Below are 14,666 nucleotides of genomic sequence, written 5' to 3'. Positions count from 1 at the left end.
AGCCTCCAAATGACTTGCCTTCCGGCTACCTCCTCCATGCCACGCCCATGGGAGGTCCTGCACCAACTCCGGCATAACCTAGACAACATTCAATTTAGCAACAAAGTACTCCCATACTTCCCAAGCAAAGACGTATGGATAAATAATTAATTAATAGTCTCTACGTCTTTCATACACATTATGCAAATATTCGGAAGAACTAGGGATCTCTATTAAAGGTTGATGATAGTGAGGATTTTCATTCGACTGACTAACCAAATAAAAGCCGCGACGCGAGGTGGAGCCCCATAATGCCAATGAATATAGGGGTGGGAGGGACCTTAGGGGATGGTAAAAGATGAAACGAACCAGAAGAGAGTCGCGACCGAAAAGTTCCCGGATTTGTTCCATGTCCAAATTAGTGAATCCTCATCCAAAGGCAACGTCTTCATATTCTTAAGGTGATCCAGCAAATGAATAAGCTCCCCGGCTTCATCATCGAACAAACTCCCTATGGCATGGGGGGCACCACATCGTGACTCCTCCAATAGTACAGAACAGTGTTTGAAGTATCGGTATCGCTACAACTTTCGTTGGCCAAGGACACAGAAACAATATCGATATGGCCGATAATATTGTTGATAACTGGAAATGTGGGGAAACATGGGAAGAACAGTAGAATTTTCAACAAAACTTCAGGAGATGTTAAAATGTACATATTTGCATATTTAGAAATTAAAAATTTGCAAAAAGAATGCATACATAACAAGTTTCCATTTAATTGGGCCTTAAAAGCATGTGTTGTTGTAAGAAATCAGTCTAACCATCCAACCTTCCATCCACACATCCATTGATATTGCAAAATATCAACAACGCATGATATTTCACCAAGAAATCATCAACAATTGGAAACGAAACAACAGATTGTGGTCTCAATATCACGCATGTTGCGATATCGATAATATCTAAATATTATCAATATTATCAATGACAAATTGAACACTACATACAACTATGTGCAGTGTGCCCATGGAAAAAATTTTGAAATAATTTTTTTCTAACAAAATTTTGATGATATCAATACGTTAGCAATATTATTGAAATATCACCGATACACTTATGATATAAGCATTACCTAGAATTTAAATAGTTGAAAATATTGGTGATACATTGGCAATACAAGTGACACCTAGAATTTACATAGCTGAAAATATTTGCGATTACATTAGAGATATTGATATGTTGGTAATACTTGGTGATACATTGCTAATACCTGGAATTTTATACTACCATCATTATCGGTATCGCTACCAGTGTTATTGGTATCGTTGAGCTAGAGATAAAGATAATATCGGAGATAATTCGAACACTGGTACAGAAACATTAAGAGACAAGGATAAAGCAATCTAGGACTAGGTTTGCTAGACACAGGAAAGAGTCTTGAACCACACATCCACCCATAAACAAATACGATCCCCATTACAGATTCAGTAATTAGAACCACAATTATTCCTTGTGAGCTTCAAATTTTGATTACTTTTGTCCTCACCGCTAATATATGGTATGCAAATTTCTAAGAGGAGCTCTTGAGAAGCTTATCTAGTAATCTGTATCTATGTCATTCTACTGTATGGGAAGAAAATAGAACAGAAATTACTTGTGGAGCAACAATATGGTTTCCATGCATCTCCTAAATCCTTGTAACAAAACCAATTGCAAGGAAAGATTCATGCAACCTAGGCTAATATACTTACGGCATAATTAGATTTTCAATGACCATACTTCCAGTGGAATGCTAAATTTGCAATTACTGAATTAACTGCTTCAACTCAATAGCCACTCTGTCTTTAATGGAAAAAGCTATTCTATAGCATAAATCCTTGAGACATGACAGAAACAACATCAAAATGACTTCCTAGATAACTAATGTGTTTGAGAAAAGGGATGAGTTAATTCAACTGTGTATTGATGTATGGAAAACTAATATGTTCACAGAAGGCCAGCAATTGACTCGTAGATGTATTTACCCTGCACAAAAATGTTAATGATGATGCACATATTTAATAATATAAGAAGAAAACAACACTGTAACAGAATGTTAAATTTTACCTGCGGATGAAGCCAAACTTTTCATACCCACGAGAAAATGCTTCCAAACCACCTTCAAACTTATCAATCTGCTCACGCATATTCCTATACTGATTATATCTGTAATAAAACAAAATTAAGCGTATAAGTAAAAGATCTAGCTAAGTCTCTTATGTAGAACACAACAAAACAGAAAAGAAGAAAACAAATAGAAACAACGCCAAAGAAACCACAAAAGGCTTATCTCAAAGGGTAGTAATGTATCAAATATTAATTCTCAAACATGATTCAAGAAAGCAACAAAGGCAAGTTTCCAATCACGTCAAAAAAAAAAAAAAAAGGAGTTCGGGGGGGGTGCGGCGAAGAAGGAGAAGAAAGGTAAAAATATCATGTCAAATGATCGCCACGTGCCAAACACCAATTAACAACTCACGAGCTTCAAACAAATGCTAAAAATGCATACCGCAAATGGAAAGAATGTTAGATTTTGTTGTCATTAATTGTATTGGCATGGCAAGCTAGCAGTTCCAAAAATCATCTAAATCATTTCAGTAATCAAATAATCAAAGATGGTCAAATCAGACATTGTGCAACCCAACCAAACCAGCCAATTTAACCAACTAAACAAGATTATACAGGGTACCAATTAATTCATAGTTTATCCAAATCTGATTAATGTTGGATTTGTTGCTCTGGGTATGTAGAAATTCTACAGATAGAAACCACCGAACTGGGGGGTCCAAAACACTATTTTTCACATTATTCATTGTCTCTTTTCAATTTCTTTTGCTAAATCCAGTTAAGATTGCCAATCCACTTGGACAATTCAAATTGAAAAGACCCATTTCTTTTTTATGTAGGGAGGAAGATTTTATTAAGAAACGGCCCCAGGGAAAGGTATGGACTACATGGAGACAAACTACAATTGCATCTTGTAGAAGATAATGGGTGTGAATGTGGGGGTGTGTGGGTGGGTGTGCGTGCACAGATGTGTGTCTGTGTGTGTTGCTTATGTGTGTACTCCTGAAAAGTGAGGAATACCATTCTTTTGTTGTATTGGGGCTTTCATATATTAAGAGGGGAACGTGGAAATTAAGAGACGAAATGGGTAGGCGAAATCATTCACAATCATCATGGGGCATTTGTGGTTGTTTTAACAACCAAGTTGTATACGTGCACAGTGAATGTGGCAGAATGCATGGCCCTCTTCCTTAGTATCAAGTGAAGCTGAAGAGGACATCACTTCACGTACACCCTTGTGTATGTATTAAAGGAAGAGGCGGGGCTAGGCGAGTATCCGTGATCGTGCTAAAGACCCCATGTGCATGTACGAGCATCTGAAAGACCCCATACTGGGAAGATGCACATGGGCTGCTTTATGGAGTGATCCAGACCGTTGGATCGGAGATACGTGACGATCGGGCCATTGGATTACATGATCGAGCCATTGATCGTAGATCGTCCACATTAGTTTTTCTCAGCTTTTACTAGTTTATAAGATTTAGTTTTGTTTATGTTATGTTTGGACGCTATTATAAGTGTTTTAAGTTTATTTTATTTAGGCTAGGGTTATTTTTGTCAAAATTCACAAAACATGGTGTTTATTGTAATTTTTGAATTTTCTTGAAGCTATAAAAGAGGGTGGGCGTGTGACCCTCTCCCTCATTGGATTTTGTGGGAAAAAAAAAACCAGAGAAAAAGCTCTTGCTTTCTTCTTCCATCTTCATGCGATTTGAAGATAATGTTATGTTTGGACGCTATTATGAGTGTTTTAAGTTTATTTTATTTAGGCTAGGGTTATTTTTTTTCAAAATTCACAAAACATGGTGTTTATTGTAATTTTTGAATTTTCTTGAAGCTATAAAAGAGAGTGGGCGTGTGACCCTCTCCCTCATTGGATTTTGTGGGAAAAAAAAAAAAAATTAGAGAAAAAGCTCTTGCTTTCTTCTTCCATCTTCATGCGATTTGAAGATACTCTCATGCGATTTGGAAGGGATATTAGTGCGAGTCTAATCTTCATCAACGAAGGTGCGAGGTCTCTATCTATCCCCACACCATCTTCTCTCTTCCCCTCTATCAAGGTATTTTCTTCGAATTCTTCGATTCTCCCATCCTAAGTCTTCATCCTTTCACAAACCCATATTTCCTTTATCTTTCATCATAAGCCTTCATCCTTTGACAAACCCATCTTTCCTTTATCTTTTAACAATCTCAAACCCTAACCGACCTAACCCATCCATCCCACACCACACATGTGACCGTACAGCCACACATGTGAATCCTTCAGGTTGGCGGTATGGCCACACCTTGCCCCTTTTTTAGTTTTCCATCATCCTTTTATCAAAACCCCTTTCTTCTATTCCCAAAACCCTAACCCTAAACCTAAAATCCTTAATTTTTGCTACTTTCCCAAATTACCCAAACCCTAATTATCACCCTAGGTTGTATTAGGTTTTCTATTTTAAAATAAAGTATACCCTATGCTAATTGGATGTCCCTAAATCCATTAGATCCTAGTTTCGTTTTATTTAATAATCTTGTGTGATGATGTTGGTAACTTAGGCTAGGATCATGTATGATATTTTTTTGGTTTTCATGGGATTCGTGATGATTATGGCAATGCTTGTGTTTTTTTTGTTAATTGTCTTAATTCTGCTACTTGAGCTCACATGTTCATCAGAAGCTCAGCATCTGTAACCTCATAATAGAAGGTGTGATACAAAATCCATTATGCAGACCATGCAGAGAACTAGGAGGGGAATGGATGTGACATGGCACATGGAGAAGCTTATCCACAACTGCCTGACCTTGCTTCAGAGACTTAGTAGCTAGATGATACACCATGTGTTCAGATAAGCCAATAGCATCTATATCACTAAAATTTTGTCAAAGATAGTGATAGGTAACTACAATGAATGGTGGGACACCCAACTCTAAACCATATTGTATAGTCTTCTCCTATGTTTTTCAGGTATGTTTAATATAATATAATGAGATACCAAAAAATGAGAGGAGAGGGGCATCTCATGTGATATGCCTCTCATTTCTCTCCGTTCTTCTTGTCTTTCTTTTTCTCTTTTATACCAGAGCTAGGTCTGGAATAAGATCTTATCATATTTTTTTTACCTGTAGTCTCTTTCTTCTCCTCTCTTCCCTCTTTTTTGAAAATCCCGCCAGCCCTCGGAAGGGCATCCACCTCAAATCCATTGATAGCTGCCTATTGTTGGGCCACCGGTTTTGTTGGCAGGGACCAGTCAAGTCCATCCACAACGCCAGTAGCCCTCTAAGGGGTAGTTGGACCCCTAGATATTACCAACAGCTCATAGGCAAGTTGGATCCATCCACAGTGACAATAGCTATCTAAGGGGCAGTCGGCCCCCTAGATAGTACTGATAGCCCAAGGCCACCAGTCTAGTCCCAGGGGCACATCGGCCCTTCCAAGGGCCAACAACCCTCTCCATGATTGCCCAGCAAACTGTTGGGCCTTGCAAGTTTGTAACTTAATCCTCAAGCATCGACATTGATTTCAGAAGCCATTTAAGACTCTTTTTTATCTAGACAACCCATCTAGAAGCCTATAGATCGGGCAGTCATTCTTTGCATCAAACACCGTATAAGTTGTTTCATTACATTAACACATGAGGATGGCTTTTGTTTGCATATAATATTGCCCACAATCCAGATCTGCTCTTTTATGAGGCATGTGCTAATCTAAAATTCTTACTCTTTGGGTTTCATGCTTTTTTGTAGCTTTATATATCATGAAGAATAGCACACTACATGGGGAGATACTAAAAATTCATTAACAATGGGAAAAAAATCATAATGAACATCTCGGGTTAGTAATAACCATTGTCAAACTCGACAAAAGGAACTATTTGGAATGTTCTCAATCTGTCGAAATGCATACTAGAGGCAGGAGGAAACTTGGTAACATTACAAGAAAGGAGCCACCGTCTGATGATCCATCCCACAATGACCGGGAAGTAACAATTCACAATTATTTCACGACTCCTATGCTATGCAGCCAAGCATTAGTCATGATCTCTTTTTTTGGGGGTGCGAAGGAGATGGGATATTGTTGCTCGCATGTATTCCTAGCAGAACAATGTTGGCGCATTCCAAGGCGGGCCGCGCGACGCAAGTGTGGTGCAGGCCCCACTTGCACAAATCTCGAGAAAATCTTTGCAAATCAATCAATCCATCACCACCTACCCCATCACCTTTTTCCCTTCCTCATGCAGGAGAAGCCCCAAAAGTCAAAATTCATCATTCCTCTCGTCTTTTTCCTTCCCTTTCTACCCTCTCTCCCTTTCTAAAATTCCCTCCCTAAACCAAATTCTCTACCGCAAAAAGCCTCAGACGTATGAGCCTCCCCCATTTGCTAGGGTTTGAGGGGAGAGAGAGAGAGAGAGAGAGAGAGAGAGAGAGAGAGAGAGAGAGAGAAGGATTAAGAGAGACTAAAAGATAGAGATTAGAGAGGGATCAAGAGAGAGAGAGAGACTAAATGAGAGATTAGAGAGAGATTATGAGAAAGAGAGATTAGAGGAGATTAGGAGTGGAGAGGAGCTTGGAGGACCTCAATCACCATTCAGACTGTTCGATCAACGATTCAACCCAATCTAATCGTCCGTCTTCGTCTTGAGTGCAAGGGAGGATGAAATCCCTCTTTTTATTGTTTTCTTTCATTTTTGGTGGGCCCATAAGGGTGGGACCCACCTTATGTATGGTATGTATGGTGGACCCAATCGTGGCAGGAGGCCATCCTGATGGCCAGATCCTTCTTCCCCTTACTCTTTCCTCCCCTTTCATTTTCCCTTTCCTTTTCTTGCTTTTGATGAACTGTTATGTGGCTCACAAGTGGGCCACGCCGTGAGACAACATTCCCCGCACGTTGTCACAGCGTGGACCACCTTGTGTGGCCCAGCATGATATTTATTTACCATTCAACTTGTACATAAGATCAAACAAATCTAGATGAAGGAGAAATATAAATCAACTCCATCCAAAGCTCTTTGGGGCCCACCATGAGTTGGCCAACTTGATGGACGAGTGGATCGTCCACGTGTGGGCCCCACACAACCGAAATAAATAAAAAAAATACAAAAAAAAAAAAAAAACAAGCATCAAAGACACGGCTGCTTCCAACCAGTGTTCGAAATATCGGTATCGCACAACAAGCATCGAATCGCATGGGATCGTTTGTATCGCATAATTGCATGTTACCAATTATTTAAAAAGACCCTAGAAATGTTAATAGGTTTCCTTTGTATATTGTACTAAGATATGCGCTGTGCATTGAACTAATACAACTATATTCAAGATCCACCCCATCCATCCTTTTTCCATATCATTTTAGGACATTATTCATCAAGTGGACCATACCATAGTTGATTGACGTGGGTCACAAAAGGTTGATCATGATCCATTCAACTTGGATCAATATAGAATACTGTGTTCAACCACCATTTTTTCCTTGAGTATAGTCCATCGTCCACCATTGAAACCCTTTGGGTTCCACGAAGTTTTGGATCATATAAAATTTGTTTTTCCTCTTAATTCATGATTTATATCGTTATGGTGGGAAAATGACTCTTGCATTGCTTAAACCAAGCTTTTTGGTGTACTTGAGCGTTTATGCCTCATTTTCGTACTTTTAAAATAATATGAGAAAAGGGACGTTGGATCTTGGATACACAATTGAATCGAATTGCAAATCATATCTTAAATCATAAGATTATTTTAAAAATGATGAATATCAAAGCTCAAGTGGACCACACCACAAATAGCAGTGGGAATGGAAGCGGTATTCTCATTGTTAAAACATTCGTAGGGCCCACCGTGACCGTTTTATTTTCCATCCAACTGACGAGGTCACACAGATTTGGATGAAGAGGAAAATAAATATTATATTTATCCAAGAGGTTACACAGATGAAGAGGAAAAATAAATATTATATTTATCCAAAACTTCGATTTTCATAACATTTCCCCACTTTGGTTTGACTTGTTCCTTGGATCTCTTATTTTTCGGCTCAAGCCTTACAACTGGAAGAACGGTTATATAACGCATTCCCACCTACACTCACATTTACGGTACACCACCACCCAACCCAAAATACTAAAAGAGGGCTCGGACGCTGACGCTCTTGTTTTTGACGCACGAGGTTCCGCCTTAGACCCTACCCTAAAATATTTTATAACGATGATCATAACGTGGATTTCTTCGGACGTCGATAGATTTCTCTCCCGTGACGGAATGTCACCACGGCCGATTCCTCAATCTCCAAATGCAGAAATCCTATAAGTGGCCCACCTCCGGCCGTGTCCGATTTCTTTTTCTTTTTTCTAATCCAATTATTCTTGCACATATCCCTCCAATATATCGGCCGATATTGGGATTTTGAATTTTGTTGGTAACTAGGGATTTTTTTTCGAATTCGAATCCCCAAATTCAGTTAATTAGGGATTGTTATTGCACAGGATATATCATTTGTATCGGGTAATTTATCGCACTTTTTGGGAAACATGGGGAAACATTGGGAAAATGATTGAATTTTTCAATGAAACTTTCGAAATTGTTAAAACAAACCTAAATACAATCTTTTAAATCATAACATCTCAAAAAAGAAGTGCAAATAGTAGGTTTCGAAATTAAGTCACCTACACTCAAATTTTGAAATTAGAGTGTATGTGATGTTCATTTCATCAAATACTCCTAAATACTTCGAAATTAGTCTCAATTGATAGCTAGTTTAAGGATATCGAAATCAAAGCTCCAACTCCATGATTTTTCATGCAAAACGTAAAAAACTTATCGATTTATAACCATTTCACACTGATTTAATATAACTTGAACAAAAAGAAAGGGATCAAAAATTGAAAATGCTCACCGGATCAAACATGTGAGACATATCGACACTACCTGTATGTTTCATCTCGCGCGGGTGGGATGCAAGATATATCGTGGGATATATCGGCCAATATTGTCGATATTTAAAACATTACTTCCAACATCAATGACGATGCTTCTCTACAGCTTGGAAGGTGGCCCACCTCATGGGACCCACCATGATATATGCGTTTAATCCACACCGTCCATCTGATTTGCTAGATCAATTTAGGTCATGGGCCCATAAATGAGAAAGATCCAGATCTCAGGTGATCCACACTACTGGAAACAGTTGGGATAGTGATGTCCACTGTTGAAACCTTCCTAGGGCCATATCATGACGTTAATCTGCCATATAACCTGTTTTTCAGATCAAACAGACCTGGATGAGGAGAAAACACAAATATCAAGATTTATCATACCCTTTTGGGGCCCACCGGTGCCCACACTGCAAGGCAGCATGTTTTTGCACACTGACAGTAGGTGGGCCACTCATGTGGCCCACCATGGTGTATATGTATAATCCACACCTTCCATCCATTTTTCCAGATCATTTTATGGCCAGGGGCCAAAAATGAGACAAATCCAAGTCTCAGTTGGAGGGATGACATCCACTATGAAACCTTTTAGGGCCCAGCCATATGCCCCTTTGGCATACTAACTTGTGTCACGGGTCCCACGTACCCGAATGAAGAGAAATACAAATATAAACTTGATGCAAAGCCTTTTTTTTTAGGGTTCCCAGGGGACCACGTTGCAAGGCAGCACGCCTTGGCACACGGCCCAGCGGGTGGCCCCTCTATGGGAGCCACCGTGATGAAATTGTTTAAACCACGCCGTCCATTAGCTATGCCAGATAAATTTTGGCCTTGAGCCCAAAATGAGGCTAATCTGAAACCCGGTCGGGTCGCTCCTACAGAAACCGTGGATATTGAGTGCATATTATGCAAATCTTCCTTGGGCCCACTGTAATGCTTATTTTCTAGCCAACCAGGGCTTGTGGGGCCCACCGTGGACACCCTCCACTGTGTAGAAGAGACCCCCAGGTGGACCCTACATTTGGGCAACCACAAATGGCAACAGACCCTTGTAGGCCTACCTAATGTGTCACAACCCAAAAAAAAAAAATCAAATACTGGTGGATTACATTGCTGGAGAGCTTGTTGTCCAATGTGTTTCCCCGTGTTGTGGGGCCCACTGTGGGGTCCCCACCTTGATGTAAGTATTTTATCCATGTTGCCCAAGCATAAGACAACTCGTTTGCGGGCATGGGGTGGACCACACCAAACGAGACGACGGTGATTTGAGGCAATTTTTATACAAAGGACTTGGGCCGTGTTTGGTGTTTCTTGGGCATTGAGGTGGTTGGGTGGGTCCAAGGTGGGCATCAACTTGTCACATCAAAAATATATGATGGATTTAGTAGATGAGACAAGTATTCTAGGAGCCAAGCCCATGAAACACCCATGTATACAAATCAAAAACTTAGTATGGATTAGGGTAAGTTAATTGATGATCCAGGGGAGTCTCACTAACTTATCGAAAATTTGAGTTATCTAACAATCACCCGACTTGATATTACATATCATGCCAGTGTATTTAATCAAGTCATGCAAGCTCCTTGGATCCCTCAAATTGAAGTCATGCTTCCTATCTTCAAGTATTTAAAGGGAGCTCCTGGTCATGGTATTCTTTCCAAGCAAATGACTATCTCCGGGTGGAAGGATGTTCTTATGCAAATTGGGTCAGTTCTCCATCTAATAGGCAATCTACATCGGGCTACTATACTTTTATAAGTGGCAACCTTGTTACTTGGAATAGTAAGAAGATAAGTGGTGTGGCTCATTCATGTGTTGAGGCAGAATACAGGGAATGGACCCATGACCATGAGACATGAACTCGTTTGACTAAAAACATTAATGTGCATATTTAGGTTTATAATTAAGGATCCCATGAGGTTGTATTATAATAATCAAGCAACCTCTCATATTACCAACAACCTTGTCTATCATAAAAGGACCAAGAAGATCGAGGTCGACTGCCACTTCATCCGGTAGAGTTGCAAGCAAGGAAATTTACATGTTGTTCGTCTAGTCCCAAGATCAACTTGCGGATATGTTTAAGAAACTTCTAGGTCGTACTCAACTAGATTGTCTCTTTGTCAAGATGGGCATTCATGATATTATGCTCCAGCTTAAGGGGGAATGTTATTAAATATGCCGGGTTACGGTGCCTAACTGTGCGCTAACCTAGAACTCACAAAGGGTGTTGGTCGATTAAGACAGCAGGACGGTGGTCATGGAAGTCAAAATCCGCTAAGGAGTGTGTAACAACTCACCTGCCGAATCAACTAGCCCCGAAAATGGATGGCGCTGAAGCGCGAGACCCATACCCGGCCATCGGGGCGACGGACATGCCCCAGTGAGTAGGAGGGCGCGGCAGCTGCTGCGAAACCTTTGGCGCGAGCCAGGGCGGAGCGGCCATCGGTGCGGATCTTGGTGGTAGTAGCAAATAATAGGTAATCTGGCTTTTGTTACTAACGGCATTATTGTAGTTATTGAACATCATGTTAAAAACAAGAGAAGGGAGGCATGTGAAACCTAATCTCTCCTTTTTCCCTTCCTCCTTTCATTCTTTCTCCTCTTTTCTTATTATCTTTCTCTTTTATCAATCACACCATAGTAAGCTTTTATGGCTCAAATCTCTCTTGTGTGAGATGGGGTTCTCACCAATTACTCATTCCCGCTCCATCACGAAAACCAGGTGACAATTACATTACCAACAATCCCTTGTTTCATGAAAGGACAAAGCATATCGAGGTAGACTGCCATTTTGTTTGAGAGAATGTTGTCGCCAAGGAATTTGTTTTGCTCTTTGTTCATTTAGAGTATCAATTGGCAGATGTTTTCACCAAGTCTTCAAATCGTCATTGGCTTCATATTATATTAGGTAAGCTAGGCATGTGTAACATCCATGCTCCAACTTGAGGGTGAGTGTAGGAATAATGGTTGTAGCATTAGGGGTTTCATTATATTGATAATAAGAGGAGAGGGGCATGCCATTTTCTAGATCTCTCCTTCTATGCCCATTCTTCTCTCTATTCGGTATCTTCTTTATTATCATGTAAATGCATCTGAAACCCAACTAGCTTTAAGGAGTCCATTTTCCTATAACCCATGAATTTCTACAAAGACATCACACATGAGCTCATATAACACCTCTCCATCAATCACCTAGATCACAGACTTGTTTCTAGTACTAAAGCCTAATGTTTCTTTTCATCCAGATTGCCCACGAGATTGCTAGAAGATATAGATTCCACAGCAATCTAACCTTACATCCCCTTGGACCCACCTCCCAAGCCTGCAAGTAGCTTACCATAGAATTGGGCATATAGTTGCATGAAGCATTTACCAAAGTTGCAATAGATCGGATATCAATCATGGAACCATCTGTTTCAAAATGATTTCAAGTATAAACAGGTAGGGAATGGGTGTGGCAGCACAAGTCCAAAGGGTGATTTGAAGTGGGAGTGACACCTATCTAGAAGGATTGTGCAACTAAGATTAGGCATCGACCACTCAACATCGAATTGGCCAAAGCACCACTCTCATAAACTAGAGACAGACAGGCAATGAAGAAACAGATGATCTTCACAAAAGCACATGTGGAATCCATTAATAGTTGTCATTTTCCTACTTCACAAGCAGTGAATCGTCGACACCCTATCCCACCTCACTAGCTAACCAAAGGCCGTGACTCTAGGGGAAGTCTTAGATCCTTGTAGCTAAGATGTAGGCACCATTCCTTCTCTTTACTCCATAAGGTGCCCATAAAGAGATTTGACCAAGAAATGCCCAGATTTTTCCCATTTCCAAATTCTCAATTACTGCCCAGAATTATTGATGGTCAGACCCTCTAACATCCACAATAGTTTAAGTGGATCCTCCATTTTATCTTAAGTTCCCTCGAAGATGTTCTAACTTTGATTCTTGGAGTTAGTATCAACCATGATCATCTGGTTCCTGGCTTTTCTGCAGATTTCTTCTCATAGATCCTGAATCACAGAGATCAGAAAAGTTCGCTTTGAGGAATTATATTGAATTAATCTTCTGTGGAATGCTACACATCTCACCAAAAATGGTCTCTATTGAACTTTGAGTTAATTTCACCAATTCTAGTCTGGATCTTGGTTAATTTCACTAATTCTCATCCAGTTCTTGGTGTTTTCAGCACTATGGGCCCTACCACAAGTAGTGAAATCTCTACTGCAAAAATCAGAAGAAATCAAACAACATCGTCATTCAGGTTTTTACAGTTAGCATACATATATCATTACAAGGAAACAATACAAAAAGATTAACATCAATAATCAGATGATGAGGTCTCAAGAATTCTAAGCAATTAAAAACAGTTATAACTTGAGTTGATGGACCGTGATGCTCTCTCGTTTGGTTTCTCATTATTATTGGGCTAAGAAATGTGTTAGGCCTAAGGGCATTCCTGATGTAATAACTTAAGTATGGAGGGAAATTTTCTACTTTTGCTTTTATTATGAAAACCCTGATAATAAAATGGAGAGGGCTGGGGGGCTCTTGATGTGTTTTTATTTTGGAAAGATAATAGACAGAGACAGAGATTGAGGGAAAAACAAAAGAATGTTCCAGATGAGGAGAAGAAGAAGAGGAAGAGGAAGAGGAAGATGAGAAAGTAGAAGAAGGAGTTTCCCTGTATGGTGGTATGCTACTTTTTTCCTTTTCTCCAGAAAATAGGGTTTTAACATTTTTTTTAGAATTATTTTCAGCCGATAGCGGTAATGGCCATTACGCTAGACTGTAATAGACCGCACTGGGCCCATAACAGCCATCACGAGACCTTTATGGTCCAATTTTTTTTTGGAACTGGCCATTACAACCCTGTAACACATAATGGCCTGAACCATTGCGGCCATTATGTAGTTGTTCTTTAATACCTGGTCATATATACGAGTTGCTTCAAAATATGTGTTTGGCAAAGAGATAAGAGTGTAAGCGCATATTATTCAGCATTGCAAAGTATGTGGAAAGAACTAAACATGCATCAAACCTTGTTGACCGATTATGAGACCATGAGACAGCGGAGAGGAATTTCATGTTTCCAACTTCCTCTCTAGTCTTCATCCTAAGTTCAAACCGATGCGAGCTCAGATTCTTAGAGATAGAGAAATTCCATCCATTATGGAGCCATTTGCTCATCTTTATCTTGCAGTTAATATAAATACATAGAGTTTATCTAAATTTGATCACTCAGTGTTTATTTCTTCATCTGGTAGGGGAGGAGGAGGAAGTCATGGTGAACATGGTCACGGTGGACAATTTGGTGGTAGAGGTTTAGGGGGAGGTCATTTTGGAGGTAGGAATATTTAGGGAAATCATGGTACAGATTTTGGTGGAAGTCGTAGTCGTAGTCGTGGTTGTGCTAATCGATAGTGCTCATATTCTGGTATTTCTAACCACACGACAATACGTGTTTGGATCTAATTAGTAGGCCAACTTAGGCAAATTAGGTTTGATCTTCTAATGTCGGTTCTAAGGGCTACGTTTCCAAGTGCATCTCAGCTCCTTTCAAACCAAGTACTGCAGGTCATACGTTTACTTTGTCCAAGGATGAGTATGCCAAATTGCTAAAAGATCGTTCCACCTAGAGGTGGGCAGGACTCGACTCGACCC

At 39.9% G+C, this 14,666-nt stretch overlaps 1 protein-coding gene across 5 annotated transcripts in view; it reads right to left on the bottom strand.

Moving 5' to 3' along the window:
* The window catches only part of LOC131251290 (1,4-alpha-glucan-branching enzyme 1, chloroplastic/amyloplastic), a 142,997-nt gene that overhangs the window by 82,487 nt on the left and 45,844 nt on the right, over positions 1–14,666 (bottom strand). For all 5 annotated transcript variants that reach the window (XM_058251943.1, XM_058251934.1, XM_058251926.1 and 2 more), the window contains exon 4: positions 2,089–2,187. In XM_058251943.1, the coding sequence (XP_058107926.1) occupies positions 2,089–2,187 (99 nt within the window). The remainder of the gene's footprint in view (positions 1–2,088; positions 2,188–14,666) is intronic.

This window comes from Magnolia sinica, chromosome 1 (assembly GCF_029962835.1).
Source record: "Magnolia sinica isolate HGM2019 chromosome 1, MsV1, whole genome shotgun sequence".
In the NCBI taxonomy this organism is placed as follows: Eukaryota; Viridiplantae; Streptophyta; class Magnoliopsida; order Magnoliales; family Magnoliaceae; genus Magnolia; species Magnolia sinica.
The sequence above is the reverse complement of the archived record's forward strand: the minus strand, read 5'-3'. Positions and strand labels throughout refer to the sequence as shown.